Raw genomic sequence first — 14,165 nt, forward strand, 5'->3', positions numbered from 1 at the left:
GCCCCTATATACCGCCTCCTCATGCTGCTGCCAAGTTCAGAGTCTGTCATGGGTCCCTGTACGGCCTCCCATTGCTGCTGTCTCCATCGCCACACTCTGCTGCCATGTGCCACTTTCAGGTCTCTTCACACTGCTGGTGTGTTAAATTTTTTGACATAGGGTGCAGGCAGATTACGGGCCTCACATAGCTGCTGCCAGGCCCCTAATCTGCCATGGGCCCCTATATACCGCCTCCTCCTGCTGCTGCCAGGTCCAGAGTCTCTCATGGGTCCCTGTACGGCCTCCCATTGCTGCTGTCTCCATCGCCACACTCTGCTGCCATGTGCCACTTTCAGGTCTCTTCACACTGCTGGTGTGTAAAATTTTTTGACATAGGGTGCTGCAAGATAACGGGCCTCACATAGCTGCTGCCAGGCCCCTAATCTGCCATGGGCCCCTATATACCGCCTCCTCATGCTGCTGCCAAGTCCAGAGTCTGTCATGGTCCCTGTACGGCCTCCCATTGCTGCTGTCTCCATCGCCACACTCTGCTGCCATGTGCCACTTTCAGGTCTCTTCACACTGCTGGTGTGTAAAATTTTTTGACATAGGGTGCTGCAAGATAACGGGCCTCACATAGCTGCTGCCAGGCCCCTAATCTGCCATGGGCCCCTATATACCGCCTCCTCATGCTGCTGCCAAGTCCAGAGTCTGTCATGGTCCCTGTACGGCCTCCCATTGCTGCTGTCTCCATCGCCACACTCTGCTGCCATGTGCCACTTTCAGGTCTCTTCACACTGCTGGTGTGTTAAATTTTTTGACATAGGGTGCTGGCAGATTACGGGCCTCCTATAGCTGCTGCCAGGCCCCTAATCTGCCATGGGCCCCTATATACCGCCTCCTCATGCTGCTGCCAAGTTCAGAGTCTGTCATGGGTCCCTGTACGGCCTCCCATTGCTGCTGTCTCCATCGCCACACTCTGCTGCCATGTGCCACTTTCAGGTCTCTTCACACTGCTGGTGTGTTAAATTTTTTGACATAGGGTGCAGGCAGATTACGGGCCTCACATAGCTGCTGCCAGGCCCCTAATCTGCCATGGGCCCCTATATACCGCCTCCTCCTGCTGCTGCCAGGTCCAGAGTCTCTCATGGGTCCCTGTACGGCCTCCCATTGCTGCTGTCTCCATCGCCACACTCTGCTGCCATGTGCCACTTTCAGGTCTCTTCACACTGCTGGTGTGTTAAATTTTTTGACATAGGGTGCTGCAAGATAACGGGCCTCACATAGCTGCTGCCAGGCCCCTAATCTGCCATGGGCCCCTATATACCGCCTCCTCATGCTGCTGCCAAGTCCAGAGTCTGTCATGGTCCCTGTACGGCCTCCCATTGCTGCTGTCTCCATCGCCACACTCTGCTGCCATGTGCCACTTTCAGGTCTCTTCACACTGCTGGTGTGTTAAATTTTTTGACATAGGGTGCAGGCAGATTACGGGCCTCACATAGCTGCTGCCAGGCCCCTAATCTGCCATGGGCCCCTATATACCGCCTCCTCCTGCTGCTGCCAGGTCCAGAGTCTCTCATGGGTCCCTGTACGGCCTCCCATTGCTGCTGTCTCCATCGCCACACTCTGCTGCCATGTGCCACTTTCAGGTCTCTTCACACTGCTGGTGTGTTAAATTTTTTGACATAGGGTGCAGGCAGATTACGGGCCTCACATAGCTGCTGCCAGGCCCCTAATCTGCCATGGGCCCCTATATACCGCCTCCTCCTGCTGCTGCCAGGTCCAGAGTCTCTCATGGGTCCCTGTACGGCCTCCCATTGCTGCTGTCTCCATCGCCACACTCTGCTGCCATGTGCCACTTTCAGGTCTCTTCACACTGCTGGTGTGTTAAATTTTTTGACATAGGGTGCTGGCAGATTACGGGCCTCACATAGCTGCTGCCAGGCCCCTAATCTGCCATGGGCCCCTATATACCGCCTCCTCATGCTGCTGCCAAGTCCAGAGTCTGTCATGGTCCCTGTACGGCCTCCCATTGCTGCTGTCTCCATCGCCACACTCTGCTGCCATGTGCCACTTTCAGGTCTCTTCACACTGCTGGTGTGTTAAATTTTTTGACATAGGGTGCAGGCAGATTACGGGCCTCACATAGCTGCTGCCAGGCCCCTAATCTGCCATGGGCCCCTATATACCGCCTCCTCATGCTGCTGCCAAGTTCAGAGTCTGTCATGGGTCCCTGTACGGCCTCCCATTGCTGCTGTCTCCATCGCCACACTCTGCTGCCATGTGCCACTTTCAGGTCTCTTCACACTGCTGGTGTGTTAAATTTTTTGACATAGGGTGCAGGCAGATTACGGGCCTCACATAGCTGCTGCCAGGCCCCTAATCTGCCATGGGCCCCTATATACCGCCTCCTCCTGCTGCTGCCAGGTCCAGAGTCTCTCATGGGTCCCTGTACGGCCTCCCATTGCTGCTGTCTCCATCGCCACACTCTGCTGCCATGTGCCACTTTCAGGTCTCTTCACACTGCTGGTGTGTTAAATTTTTTGACATAGGGTGCAGGCAGATTACGGGCCTCACATAGCTGCTGCCAGGCCCCTAATCTGCCATGGGCCCCTATATACCGCCTCCTCCTGCTGCTGCCAGGTCCAGAGTCTCTCATGGGTCCCTGTACGGCCTCCCATTGCTGCTGTCTCCATCGCCACACTCTGCTGCCATGTGCCACTTTCAGGTCTCTTCACACTGCTGGTGTGTTAAATTTTTTGACATAGGGTGCTGGCAGATTACGGGCCTCACATAGCTGCTGCCAGGCCCCTAATCTGCCATGGGCCCCTATATACCGCCTCCTCATGCTGCTGCCAAGTTCAGAGTCTGTCATGGGTCCCTGTACGGCCTCCCATTGCTGCTGTCTCCATCGCCACACTCTGCTGCCATGTGCCACTTTCAGGTCTCTTCACACTGCTGGTGTGTTAAATTTTTTGACATAGGGTGCAGGCAGATTACGGGCCTCACATAGCTGCTGCCAGGCCCCTAATCTGCCATGGGCCCCTATATACCGCCTCCTCCTGCTGCTGCCAGGTCCAGAGTCTCTCATGGGTCCCTGTACGGCCTCCCATTGCTGCTGTCTCCATCGCCACACTCTGCTGCCATGTGCCACTTTCAGGTCTCTTCACACTGCTGGTGTGTAAAATTTTTTGACATAGGGTGCTGCAAGATAACGGGCCTCACATAGCTGCTGCCAGGCCCCTAATCTGCCATGGGCCCCTATATACCGCCTCCTCATGCTGCTGCCAAGTCCAGAGTCTGTCATGGTCCCTGTACGGCCTCCCATTGCTGCTGTCTCCATCGCCACACTCTGCTGCCATGTGCCACTTTCAGGTCTCTTCACACTGCTGGTGTGTTAAATTTTTTGACATAGGGTGCTGGCAGATTACGGGCCTCCTATAGCTGCTGCCAGGCCCCTAATCTGCCATGGGCCCCTATATACCGCCTCCTCATGCTGCTGCCAAGTTCAGAGTCTGTCATGGGTCCCTGTACGGCCTCCCATTGCTGCTGTCTCCATCGCCACACTCTGCTGCCATGTGCCACTTTCAGGTCTCTTCACACTGCTGGTGTGTTAAATTTTTTGACATAGGGTGCAGGCAGATTACGGGCCTCACATAGCTGCTGCCAGGCCCCTAATCTGCCATGGGCCCCTATATACCGCCTCCTCCTGCTGCTGCCAGGTCCAGAGTCTCTCATGGGTCCCTGTACGGCCTCCCATTGCTGCTGTCTCCATCGCCACACTCTGCTGCCATGTGCCACTTTCAGGTCTCTTCACACTGCTGGTGTGTTAAATTTTTTGACATAGGGTGCTGCAAGATAACGGGCCTCACATAGCTGCTGCCAGGCCCCTAATCTGCCATGGGCCCCTATATACCGCCTCCTCATGCTGCTGCCAAGTCCAGAGTCTGTCATGGTCCCTGTACGGCCTCCCATTGCTGCTGTCTCCATCGCCACACTCTGCTGCCATGTGCCACTTTCAGGTCTCTTCACACTGCTGGTGTGTTAAATTTTTTGACATAGGGTGCAGGCAGATTACGGGCCTCACATAGCTGCTGCCAGGCCCCTAATCTGCCATGGGCCCCTATATACCGCCTCCTCCTGCTGCTGCCAGGTCCAGAGTCTCTCATGGGTCCCTGTACGGCCTCCCATTGCTGCTGTCTCCATCGCCACACTCTGCTGCCATGTGCCACTTTCAGGTCTCTTCACACTGCTGGTGTGTTAAATTTTTTGACATAGGGTGCAGGCAGATTACGGGCCTCACATAGCTGCTGCCAGGCCCCTAATCTGCCATGGGCCCCTATATACCGCCTCCTCCTGCTGCTGCCAGGTCCAGAGTCTCTCATGGGTCCCTGTACGGCCTCCCATTGCTGCTGTCTCCATCGCCACACTCTGCTGCCATGTGCCACTTTCAGGTCTCTTCACACTGCTGGTGTGTTAAATTTTTTGACATAGGGTGCTGGCAGATTACGGGCCTCACATAGCTGCTGCCAGGCCCCTAATCTGCCATGGGCCCCTATATACCGCCTCCTCATGCTGCTGCCAAGTCCAGAGTCTGTCATGGTCCCTGTACGGCCTCCCATTGCTGCTGTCTCCATCGCCACACTCTGCTGCCATGTGCCACTTTCAGGTCTCTTCACACTGCTGGTGTGTTAAATTTTTTGACATAGGGTGCAGGCAGATTACGGGCCTCACATAGCTGCTGCCAGGCCCCTAATCTGCCATGGGCCCCTATATAACGCCTCCTCATGCTGCTGCCAAGTTCAGAGTCTGTCATGGGTCCCTGTACGGCCTCCCATTGCTGCTGTCTCCATCGCCACACTCTGCCATGTGCCACTTTCAGGTCTCCTCACACTGCTGGTGTGTTGAATTTTTTGACATAGGGTGCTGGCAGATTACGGGCCTCCTATAGCTGCTGCCAGGCCCCTAATCTGCCATAAGCCCCTATATACCGCCTCCTCATGCTGCTGCCAAGTCCAGAGTCTGTCATGGGTCCCTGTACGGCCTCCCATTGCTGCTGTCTCCATCGCCACACTCTGCCATGTGCCACTTTCAGGTCTCCTCACACACTGCTGGTGTGTTGAATTTTTTGACATAGGGTGCTGGCAGATTACGGGCCTCCTATAGCTGCTGCCAGGCCCCTAATCTGCCGTAGGCCCCTATATACCGCCTCCTCATGCTGCTGCCAGGTCCAGAGTCTCTCATGGGTCCCTGTACGGCCTCCCATTGCTGCTGTCTCCATCGCCACACTCTGCCATGTGCCACTTTCAGGTCTCCTCACACTGCTGGTGTGTTCCATTTTTTGTCATAGGGTGCTGGCAGATTATGGGCCTCCCATAACTGCTGCCAGGCCCCTAATCTGCCATGGGCCCCTATACCGACTCCTCATGCTGTGACGTTGCAACAAGGTGGAATTCAACCCTACATATGTTAGACCGCCTTTACGAACAGCAAAAGGCCATCACAGATTTCCTGATGTTAAAAGCAGATAAAGGTACTCCCTGTGTAACTTAGATGTCAGCCATTGGCAGCTCATGCGTGACACCTGCGCTTGCTCAGGCCCTTTGAGGAGGCCACGCTATTCGTGAGTCGGCAGGACTATGGGATGAACGACGTCATTCCTCTGTTGCACGTCCTGGAACAAATGCTGTTAACAATGGCTGGTCAGGGTGCGGTAGACGTGGCGCACAGATCTCAACGCCACATGGCCCCTGTGGGGGCAGGACTGGAAGAAGAGGAGGAGGTAGAGGAGGACATTGGTGCTCAGGAATTATTGAGTGAAATGGGTGGTTTTTCCACTCAGCGGACAGGAGTGGAGGAGCAGGAGCATCTGGTAGAGGAGGAGGAAGAGGAGACAGAGGACCTAGACGCACCGTGGCAGTATGCTGTGGAGATGGAGGCAGGGAGTCCCTCGCATTCCTTGGCACAAATGGCCCATAGCATGCTCGGTTGCTTGCGTAGCGACAGCCGAATAATAACCATCAGACAGAGGGATGACTTTTGGCTGTCCACCTTGTTGGACCCTCGCTACCGTTCAAAAATGGTGGCCTTTTTCACACCTGCTGAGAGGGAGGCCAAAATAACGTACTATAAAAAACACCTATGTAGTCAGCTGGTCTCTGCCTGTCTGCGCCAACGTCCATCCTCAGACACTGTGGGCCCTGTGCGCTCGTGTTCCGCTGCCATGGCAGCAGGGGAGGGGTGGGGTGGTAGGAGCAGTGGCAGCTCCACCAGCAGCGGCTGCCTCAGTCTGCAGTCGATGATGAGTAGCTTTCTTCACCAGCGCAGTGAGGAAACTACTAACCAGCCGCAGCAGCAGCAGCAGCATCAGGTGGACCTGGAGCAGGACCTCAAACAACAGGCTTAGGCCTACTTGGACAGCACCCTGCCAACCGAGGTAGACAATCCCCTTGACTACTGGGCAACGAAACTTGACCTTTGGCCCCAACTAGCTGAATTTGCCCTTGAAAGGCTGTCATGCCCGGCCAGTAGCGTGGCATCGGAGCGCGTGTTTAGTGCGGCAGGAGGTATTGCAACTCCGCGGAGGACACGACTGTCCACCCAAAGTGTGGAGAGACTGACGTTTGTGAAAATGAATCAGGCGTGGATTAGTCTGGATTTCAAACCACCAGTTCCTGACACAACTGACTAAATCCGCCATGAATCATGCCCCAAACATGTGCCACTTTCAGGTCTCCTCACACTGCTGGTGTGTTCCATTTTTTGTCATAGGGTGCTGGCAGATTACGGGCCTCCCATAGCTGCTGCCAGGCCCCTAATCTGCCATGGGCCCCTATACCGCCTCCTCATGCTGCTGCCAAGTCCAGAGTCTCTCATGGGTCCCTGTACGGCCTCCCATTGCTGCTGCCTCCATCGCCACACTCTGCCATGTGCCACTTTCAGGTCTCCTCACACTGCTGGTGTGTTCCATTTTTTGTCATAGGGTGCTGGCAGATTACGGGCCTCCCATAGCTGCTGCCAGGCCCCTAATCTGCCATGGGCCCCTATACCGCCTCCTCATGCTGCTGCCAGGTCCAGAGTCTCTCATGGGTCCCTGTACGGCCTCCCATTGCTGCTGTCTCCATCGCCACACTCTGCCATGTGCCACTTTCAGGTCTCCTCACACTGCTGGTGGGTTCCATTTTTTGTCATAGGGTGCTGGCAGATTACGGGCCTCCCATAGCTGCTGCCAGGCCCGTAATCTGCCATGGGCCCCCGTACCGACTCCTCATGCTGCTGCCAGGCCCGTAATCTGTCATGGGCCACTGTTGTCGCTTGTTGGCATATTCCGCTCGTTCAGATGCTCCTTCTCCTGCTACTCCTCTTCACGGATTCCGTCAGCAGTCTTTCTTGGAATCCGTTTCCAAGAGACAACAGTTTGCGAGCACGCACCCGACGGTGCAGAAGCTGAACGTCCTCCTGTCCAAGTTGCTGCTGCCAGGCTCGTAATCTGTCATGCGCCCCTGTACCGCCTCCTCATGCTGCTGCCAGGTCCAGAGTGTGTCATGGGCCCCCGTACCGACTCCTCATGCTGCTGCCAGGCCCGTAATCTGTCATGGGCCCCTGTACCGCCTCCCCATGCTGCTGCCAGGTCCAGAGTGTGTCATGGGTCCCTGTACGGCCTCCCATTGCTGCTGCCAGGCCCGTAATCTGCCATGGGCCCCTGTACCGACTCCTCATGCTGCTGCCAGGCCCGTAATCTGTCATGGGCCCCTGTACCGCCTCCTCATGCTGCTGCCAGGTCCAGAGTGTGTCATGGGTCCCTGTACGGCCTCCCATTGCTGCTGTCTCTATCGCCACACTCTGCCATGTGCCACTTTCAGGTCTCCTCACACTGCTGGTGGTTTCCATTTTTGTCATAGGGTGCTGTATGGCCTCCCATTGCTGCTGCCTCCACCGCCACACTGTGGCTCCACACTCTGGTTTTGGCCCCGTGACTGCCCAAATGAGTGAAGTGTGCGGTGATTCTAAGATCGACGGCACTCATCTGCATGTCATACTGACTGACAGTATTATTTCTCTTCCCCAGCAGACTCCAAGGGCATTTAAATTAAAGGTACAGTGTTCTGCACTAATATTAAGTCTCTCTGAAGCCTAGAAACACCCTTTTTTAAGTTAAATTCACAGCGAATTTATTCGACTCGAATCGAATATTGTCCACGAATTCGCCGAATCAGTCGAATCGAATTTTTCATTTCTTCGCTCATCTCTAACAGTGATTTCCATCTTCCGGAGGCTTCCAGGGACTATGATATATGCATAGTTACTTTTAAACAATGCTTTGTAAAAATATACTATGCCTGGAATTATACTTTAGTATAATTTTTTGGTATACAGCATGTATAAATGTATAAATGTATGTAGCACATTACCGCCACTCATAAAACTTGTCTTTGCTAGAATCCCAAAATGCACCATGTTCTGTAAATGGGCGATCTCTTTTTCCCATTTACATAGTGTGGCACAACTTTTTTGTTTAGTCAAGGCTGCAGTTTACATTTTAAAACACAGGAGGACAGCCAATGTGGATAGTATCTGCTGGCTGTAAGGAGGCACATAGATGAAGATCTGTAGTAGAAGCAGGCACTTGGGATACACACCATTAGATAACTAATAAGTATGGTGCTGTATACCCCATAAAAGTATACTAAACTTCAACTTCAACAGACCAAAGAGTGTACATAAGAGAAGTTCATTGCTAGGGTTAACATACACTTTAATCTTTCTTAGTCCTACATTTTACACTTCAATATGGCTCATAAGCGTCTCAGTATTATTTACCATATTTTAACATTTGTACAGCTTGGCAGACCATACCTGCGTCATAGATGTGAAATCACTGTTGCTCCCTGCTCCAATCAGGTAATGTGCATGGATACCCACTTCCTTGAATTTTTCATTGTCACTAATCCATTGACACAATGCATCAGCACTTTGACGTGTCTTTGTGAATACGATCCCTCTGGCTTTGACATTCTTGGTGAATTCCTCCATTATTGCTCTCCTGAGTTTAGCAAGTTTCTCATTTTCATACTTTTCATTTGCAGCTAGACTACTCAGTTTATTCTTTTCACCTAAAAACATAACAAGTGAATAAATGATATTACCATAGTTAAAATAATATTAAAAATAAATTATATTGCATTACTCTGTAGAATTATATAGCGCTGAAGACTACAAGTATAGCCTTTCATGTTGTTCTAAAAAAATAAGTATAAGTAAATCATCTTTTCAATAAGGGTTCATATTTCCAAACTGTTGTTTACATGTATAATATGTAATTAAAACTGTACATGGGGCAACCATACTTGTTTATTACATATAACGGCTCTTCTTTCTACCTTTCAGAGCTGCAGAATGGCTTTACTTTTCCATTTCTACTCTATGAGTCAGCCACTGAATATCTCTTATCTGCTGCCTCTTGGGCTTTTGAACATACTATTAAAAACATTAAATTAGGCCTCACCCACAGGGGCGTACGTAAGCGTAACCTCGTGTCAGGGCCACGCTTGACCACACAGGATGCACAATTATTCTGTTAATCCACATTCAAGCAGTCCTATTCTTGTCAATTGGGATGCATTGGCTGCATGGACATAGCTGCTTCTTCCAATCTGAGATCCATGTGGCTGCGTGTCCCTCAATGCAGGATAATTCACTAAATGGTATCTTACCGCATCCAAGTATGCGGTAAGATACCACATAGCATTTAAAAAAAAAACATTTTGGCATTCACTAAAAAGTGCTACTATAATACTGCATGGGTTATTTTATTAACTCCTGCGGTATCTTAGTAGTGAAAAGATGCAGTAATGTATCAGCTGTCAATGGGTTCCTGACTGACAGCTCAATGTAAAAAATAGAATTGCCGACAAATATAAACTAATTTATATTTAGTATGCAAGCCAAGCCCTTCGGGCCTGGTCTGGATTTTATATGTTTAAAAAAATCTGAATGTATTTAAAATATATATATTTTTAAAAATATATTTTTGTTTAATATATTCTTCAGATTTTTTATAACATATAAAAAAGTCATTTTAACATATATTTCTACATATATTTGTAAATGCATTCCAAAAATGTAGCTTTGTATTATATGTAGCAGCATTGTATATATAGCAGCACAGTGGCTAAATGGTTAGCACTTCCGCCTGGCAGCACTAGGGTCATTGGTTCGAATCCCAGCCACAGCACCTCCTGCCTGGAGTTTGTTCTCCCTGTGCCTGCATGGGTTTCCTCCGGGTGCTCCAGTTTCCTCCCACACTCCAAAGATATGCTGCTAGGTTAATTGGCTCCTGTCTAAATTGTCCCTAGTATGTATGAATGTAAGTTAGGGACCTTAGATTGTACACCCCTTGAGGGTTAGGGACTGATGTTAATGTACAATATATATGTAGTGCTGCGTACATTGACGGTGCTATACAAGTACCTGAAATAAATTATATATATATTTACTTATTGAAAAATATTTTTAAATATATAGAATATGGCCAAAATTGTAGAATTTCAAATATATGTCAATATATTTGGGAAGAATATTTTAAAAATATATTACAAATATATTTTTCTTCCATATGAGTGTGCTTTCTGTCTGTGTTGACTATTACAATGTTTCCAACTCTCCTTGCTATTACAGATACTCTCCCCTCTATGACATGAATATTTGTAGTCCTGCCATATATAGTTTATATCAGGTGTACTCGGAGCCGCGCACAGAGGCCGAGTGTCTGGGAAACATCGGGGAGTTCCTGAAGGGCTGCAGCACATTCAACCTGGAAGAGCACTTTGTTTGCAGAACCCTGACTTTGGAATCCAATACCAAACTGGGAGGAGGAAGATCTTTTGCTGCATCCTGAAAGGAGGGACCCACTTTCTGTGACCAGACCAGCTTTGTTCCTTCTGGATTGAGGATCCATGGGCTTTTGATATATACTGCTTATATATATATTCTTTCTGGTGAGTGCGTTTTTCAGCCACTTCCTCACTGATCACCAACATTGAATTTCCACTTGTCACCTGACATGTTTCTATGAACTGGACTTGCAGTGGACTTATTTCTGTTTTATTATTACTATCTTCAGCGTTGCACTGTTTTTTATGTTATTCTGTTTAAGTATATATCGGTTGCTTAGAGTGCTCAGCTGCTGTTTAGGACCAGCGCTCACTGTTCTTTCCTTTTAGTTTCTTCATAGATACAATTTTATTTACTAAAAACTGGAAAGTGCAAAATCTGGTGCAGCAGTGCTTGGTAGCCAATTCGTTTCTAATTTCAGTTTGTTCATTTAGGCTTTGACAATAAAACCTGGAAGCTAATTGGTTTCTATGCAGAGCTGCACCAGATTTTGTTCTATTCAGTTTAATTAAATCAACACCATTGTATTGAGTGAACATTGTCACCCTATACAGGATATGTGCCATCATGTGAAAATAAAGGAAAATAAGCCTAAAAAAAGAAAACTAATGCAACAACTGCATGACTATTAAGAAAAGGACAGGGGCAGGTGTTCTGTAGTCCTGCCCTAGCTGCCCCAATGCTCCATAGATACAGTACACTAAGTGAACAGGAGGTGTGTTGCTGGCAGGGTCTTTGGGTAAAAATACAGGGGGAAAAGGCCTGAAAAGAGAAATAATGCAGACATCACATCTAAGGACTGTGGACTGTAATATATTATATGTTTGTATATACTGCATGTAGGCCAGTACTAGAAGTGGCTAATTTACCCTGCTGATAGTGTCTAATATAAATAATTCTTTGTTAATGTTGTCTATAGCTACCAAAGAAGACAATCGCAACAACTTGTGTGTGCCGAGCATTTGAAGAAATATAACGATGCTCTGCAGATCAGAAACTCCATCCACATGTAGGATGCACTAAGTCATCTGGAGAAGATGATTTTCCATCTTATGCTGTCTGGTGTGTTGTGCCTTGGATGTCCCCAATAATGCTGCTCCCCCATTGTTAAGAGCATTGAGCATCCATTCATTGGTTTCTCAGTTGCTTTTCAACATAGACTTTTGCTTCTATATGCACTAAATGTTCATTGCACACTTTAGAGGAGCACCGTTTATAGTGTGTTTTACATGTTATTACTTTAGCTAGAGCAGCAGGAGCTATTGTCAATCAGATCCAGTGTTGAGGGAACAGAAGGCCGGGCAGAGCCGTACTCTGTGTGTCAATAGACAGACAGAGTACAGCTCGTGATTGAGCACACATGTGTGCCACCATAGGAAGAAGCTTCCTATGGTGGCACATGGAGAAGAAGAGGAGTCAGAAGTGTCGAGAGGGGAACCCAAAAAAGAAGGTGTGGGGCTGTTCTGTGCAAAACCATTGTTGGTTATTAAAAAAAAAAATTTACTTTAATCAATTGATAAGCTTGACCCATATGATGACTTCTTCCTTTGTACTGTATGTGACTGAGAATAATTCCTGATGCATGTATTGTACATAGTAGGCAATGTGCAGTAAAGAATAATATGCTTACTGTAAAATAAATCAAGGAGATATTCATCGGTCTTGTCGATCTTTTTAGACATTCCTTCACCATCGTTCTCGTGCAGGAGCCAGATCTTCTTCTTTTCGTCATCGTAGAACTTCTCCAGATGACTTAGTGCATCCTTCATGCGGATGGTGTCACTGATCTGCAGAGCATCATTATACTTCTTCAAATGCTCAGCACACACACGTTGTTTGCGATTGCCTTCTTTGGCGGCTAAAGACAACATTAACAGGAAAAAACAAGTTATGTTTGTTATATTTGTCGGTTTATTCAACAAGGGCAATGATGATAAATGACAAGTGCAGAAGCACAGGCCGTCAAATAAAATGAACTCTCCACTGATCTGAGAAATGTAGAATGAAAGCTGATATTTATTTGCTTTCAAACTAAATTCATTCAGTTCATCCTAAATTCATTCATTCAACTTAAAGTTTTACTAAACCCAGGACCCTGAATACATTATATCTGGTACAGATACACACATGGAAATGCAATTATTATAGTAAATATAAACTGCTAAATACCTTTTCTCATAAGCACTTAGAGAAGTCTTGTGTCTTCTATCAGTGTCCAGCCAAGCACTGGTTAATCTTTTAGGAGACATTTTCATTCCCCTATGTCTTATGAAGCTGTATGACCCCTGAATCTCTGTCTGGACAGTGCTGATTGGCCTTGGGCCGATTACATGCACCCTACCCCCCCAAAACAAAAAAAATACTCTAGCTATACACATCAAACAGAGCGTGTGCAGAGTATTTCCTAGGGCTCTGTACTCTCAGGAGATGGATTGGGGACAATAGAAAAATGGGAAGATTAGAGAAGTCAGGATCAAAGAACCTTTTTACACAATGCGTAGGATTAACCCCGTAGGCTCCACAGTGAGTATAACAAGCATGCTTTACTGCATATACAGACTGATTTTACTGTTGTGGGTTTAGTAACACTTTAAGTCATTAACCACTTCCAGACCGGACACTTTTACCCCCTTCCTGACCAGGCAATTTTCAGCTTTCAGCGCTATCACATTTTGAATGACAATTGCGCGGTCATGCCACACTGTACCCAAATGAATTTTTTACCATTTTTTTGAGACAGATAAAGCTTTATTTTGGTGGTATTTACTCACTGCTGTGATTTTTATTTTTTTTGCTATGTAAATGATAAAGTCCAAAAATTTTCAAAAAAAAGTGTTTTTTTTTTAAATTTTGCAAATAAATAATATTTCATCATAAATCTTGGCCAAAATTTATTCCGTTAACTTTTTAGTTAAAAAAAAAAACAAATTAGTTTATAACCAAAAATTAAAATTTTAAAATATTTTTTTACATTTTTATTTTATTTTTTTATATTATTTTTTTTTTTCTACATACTGTCACCCTAGCAGTACACTACTACTTGTGGGGGGTGATGAAGATTTTTTTTTTTTACACTGATTGCTGTTACACCCATATAGGATGGAAAAGAAATCATTTCTCTTTCTCTCTGTCTGCATTCTTGCAGTCATTGAGAAATACAGAGTGAGCTGTGATTGGTCACAGCTTGTCACATGGTACAAGGCTGTTGTGAATAGCCTTGTACCATGTGACCTCTGTGATCATTCACAGAATTCACACGTAGTAAGCAATGATGTCACAAGTGACATCTTGCT

At 47.8% G+C, this 14,165-nt stretch overlaps 1 protein-coding gene across 1 annotated transcript in view; it reads right to left on the reverse strand.

Annotated features, from left to right (window-relative positions):
- Nucleotides 1–14,165, reverse strand: part of IFIH1 (interferon induced with helicase C domain 1) — a 74,846-nt gene that overhangs the window by 21,470 nt on the left and 39,211 nt on the right. Inside the window, exons 11-12 of the mRNA XM_089660063.1 lie at nt 12,503–12,730; nt 8,836–9,092 (exon numbers count right to left, since the gene is read on the reverse strand). Coding sequence (XP_089516189.1) covers nt 8,836–9,092; nt 12,503–12,730 — 485 coding nt within the window. The remainder of the gene's footprint in view (nt 1–8,835; nt 9,093–12,502; nt 12,731–14,165) is intronic.

This window comes from Staurois parvus, unplaced genomic scaffold (genome assembly GCF_062004578.1).
Source record: "Staurois parvus isolate SC_StPar_1 unplaced genomic scaffold, SC_StPar_1.0 ptg000031l, whole genome shotgun sequence".
NCBI lineage: Eukaryota > Metazoa > Chordata > Amphibia > Anura > Ranidae > Staurois > Staurois parvus.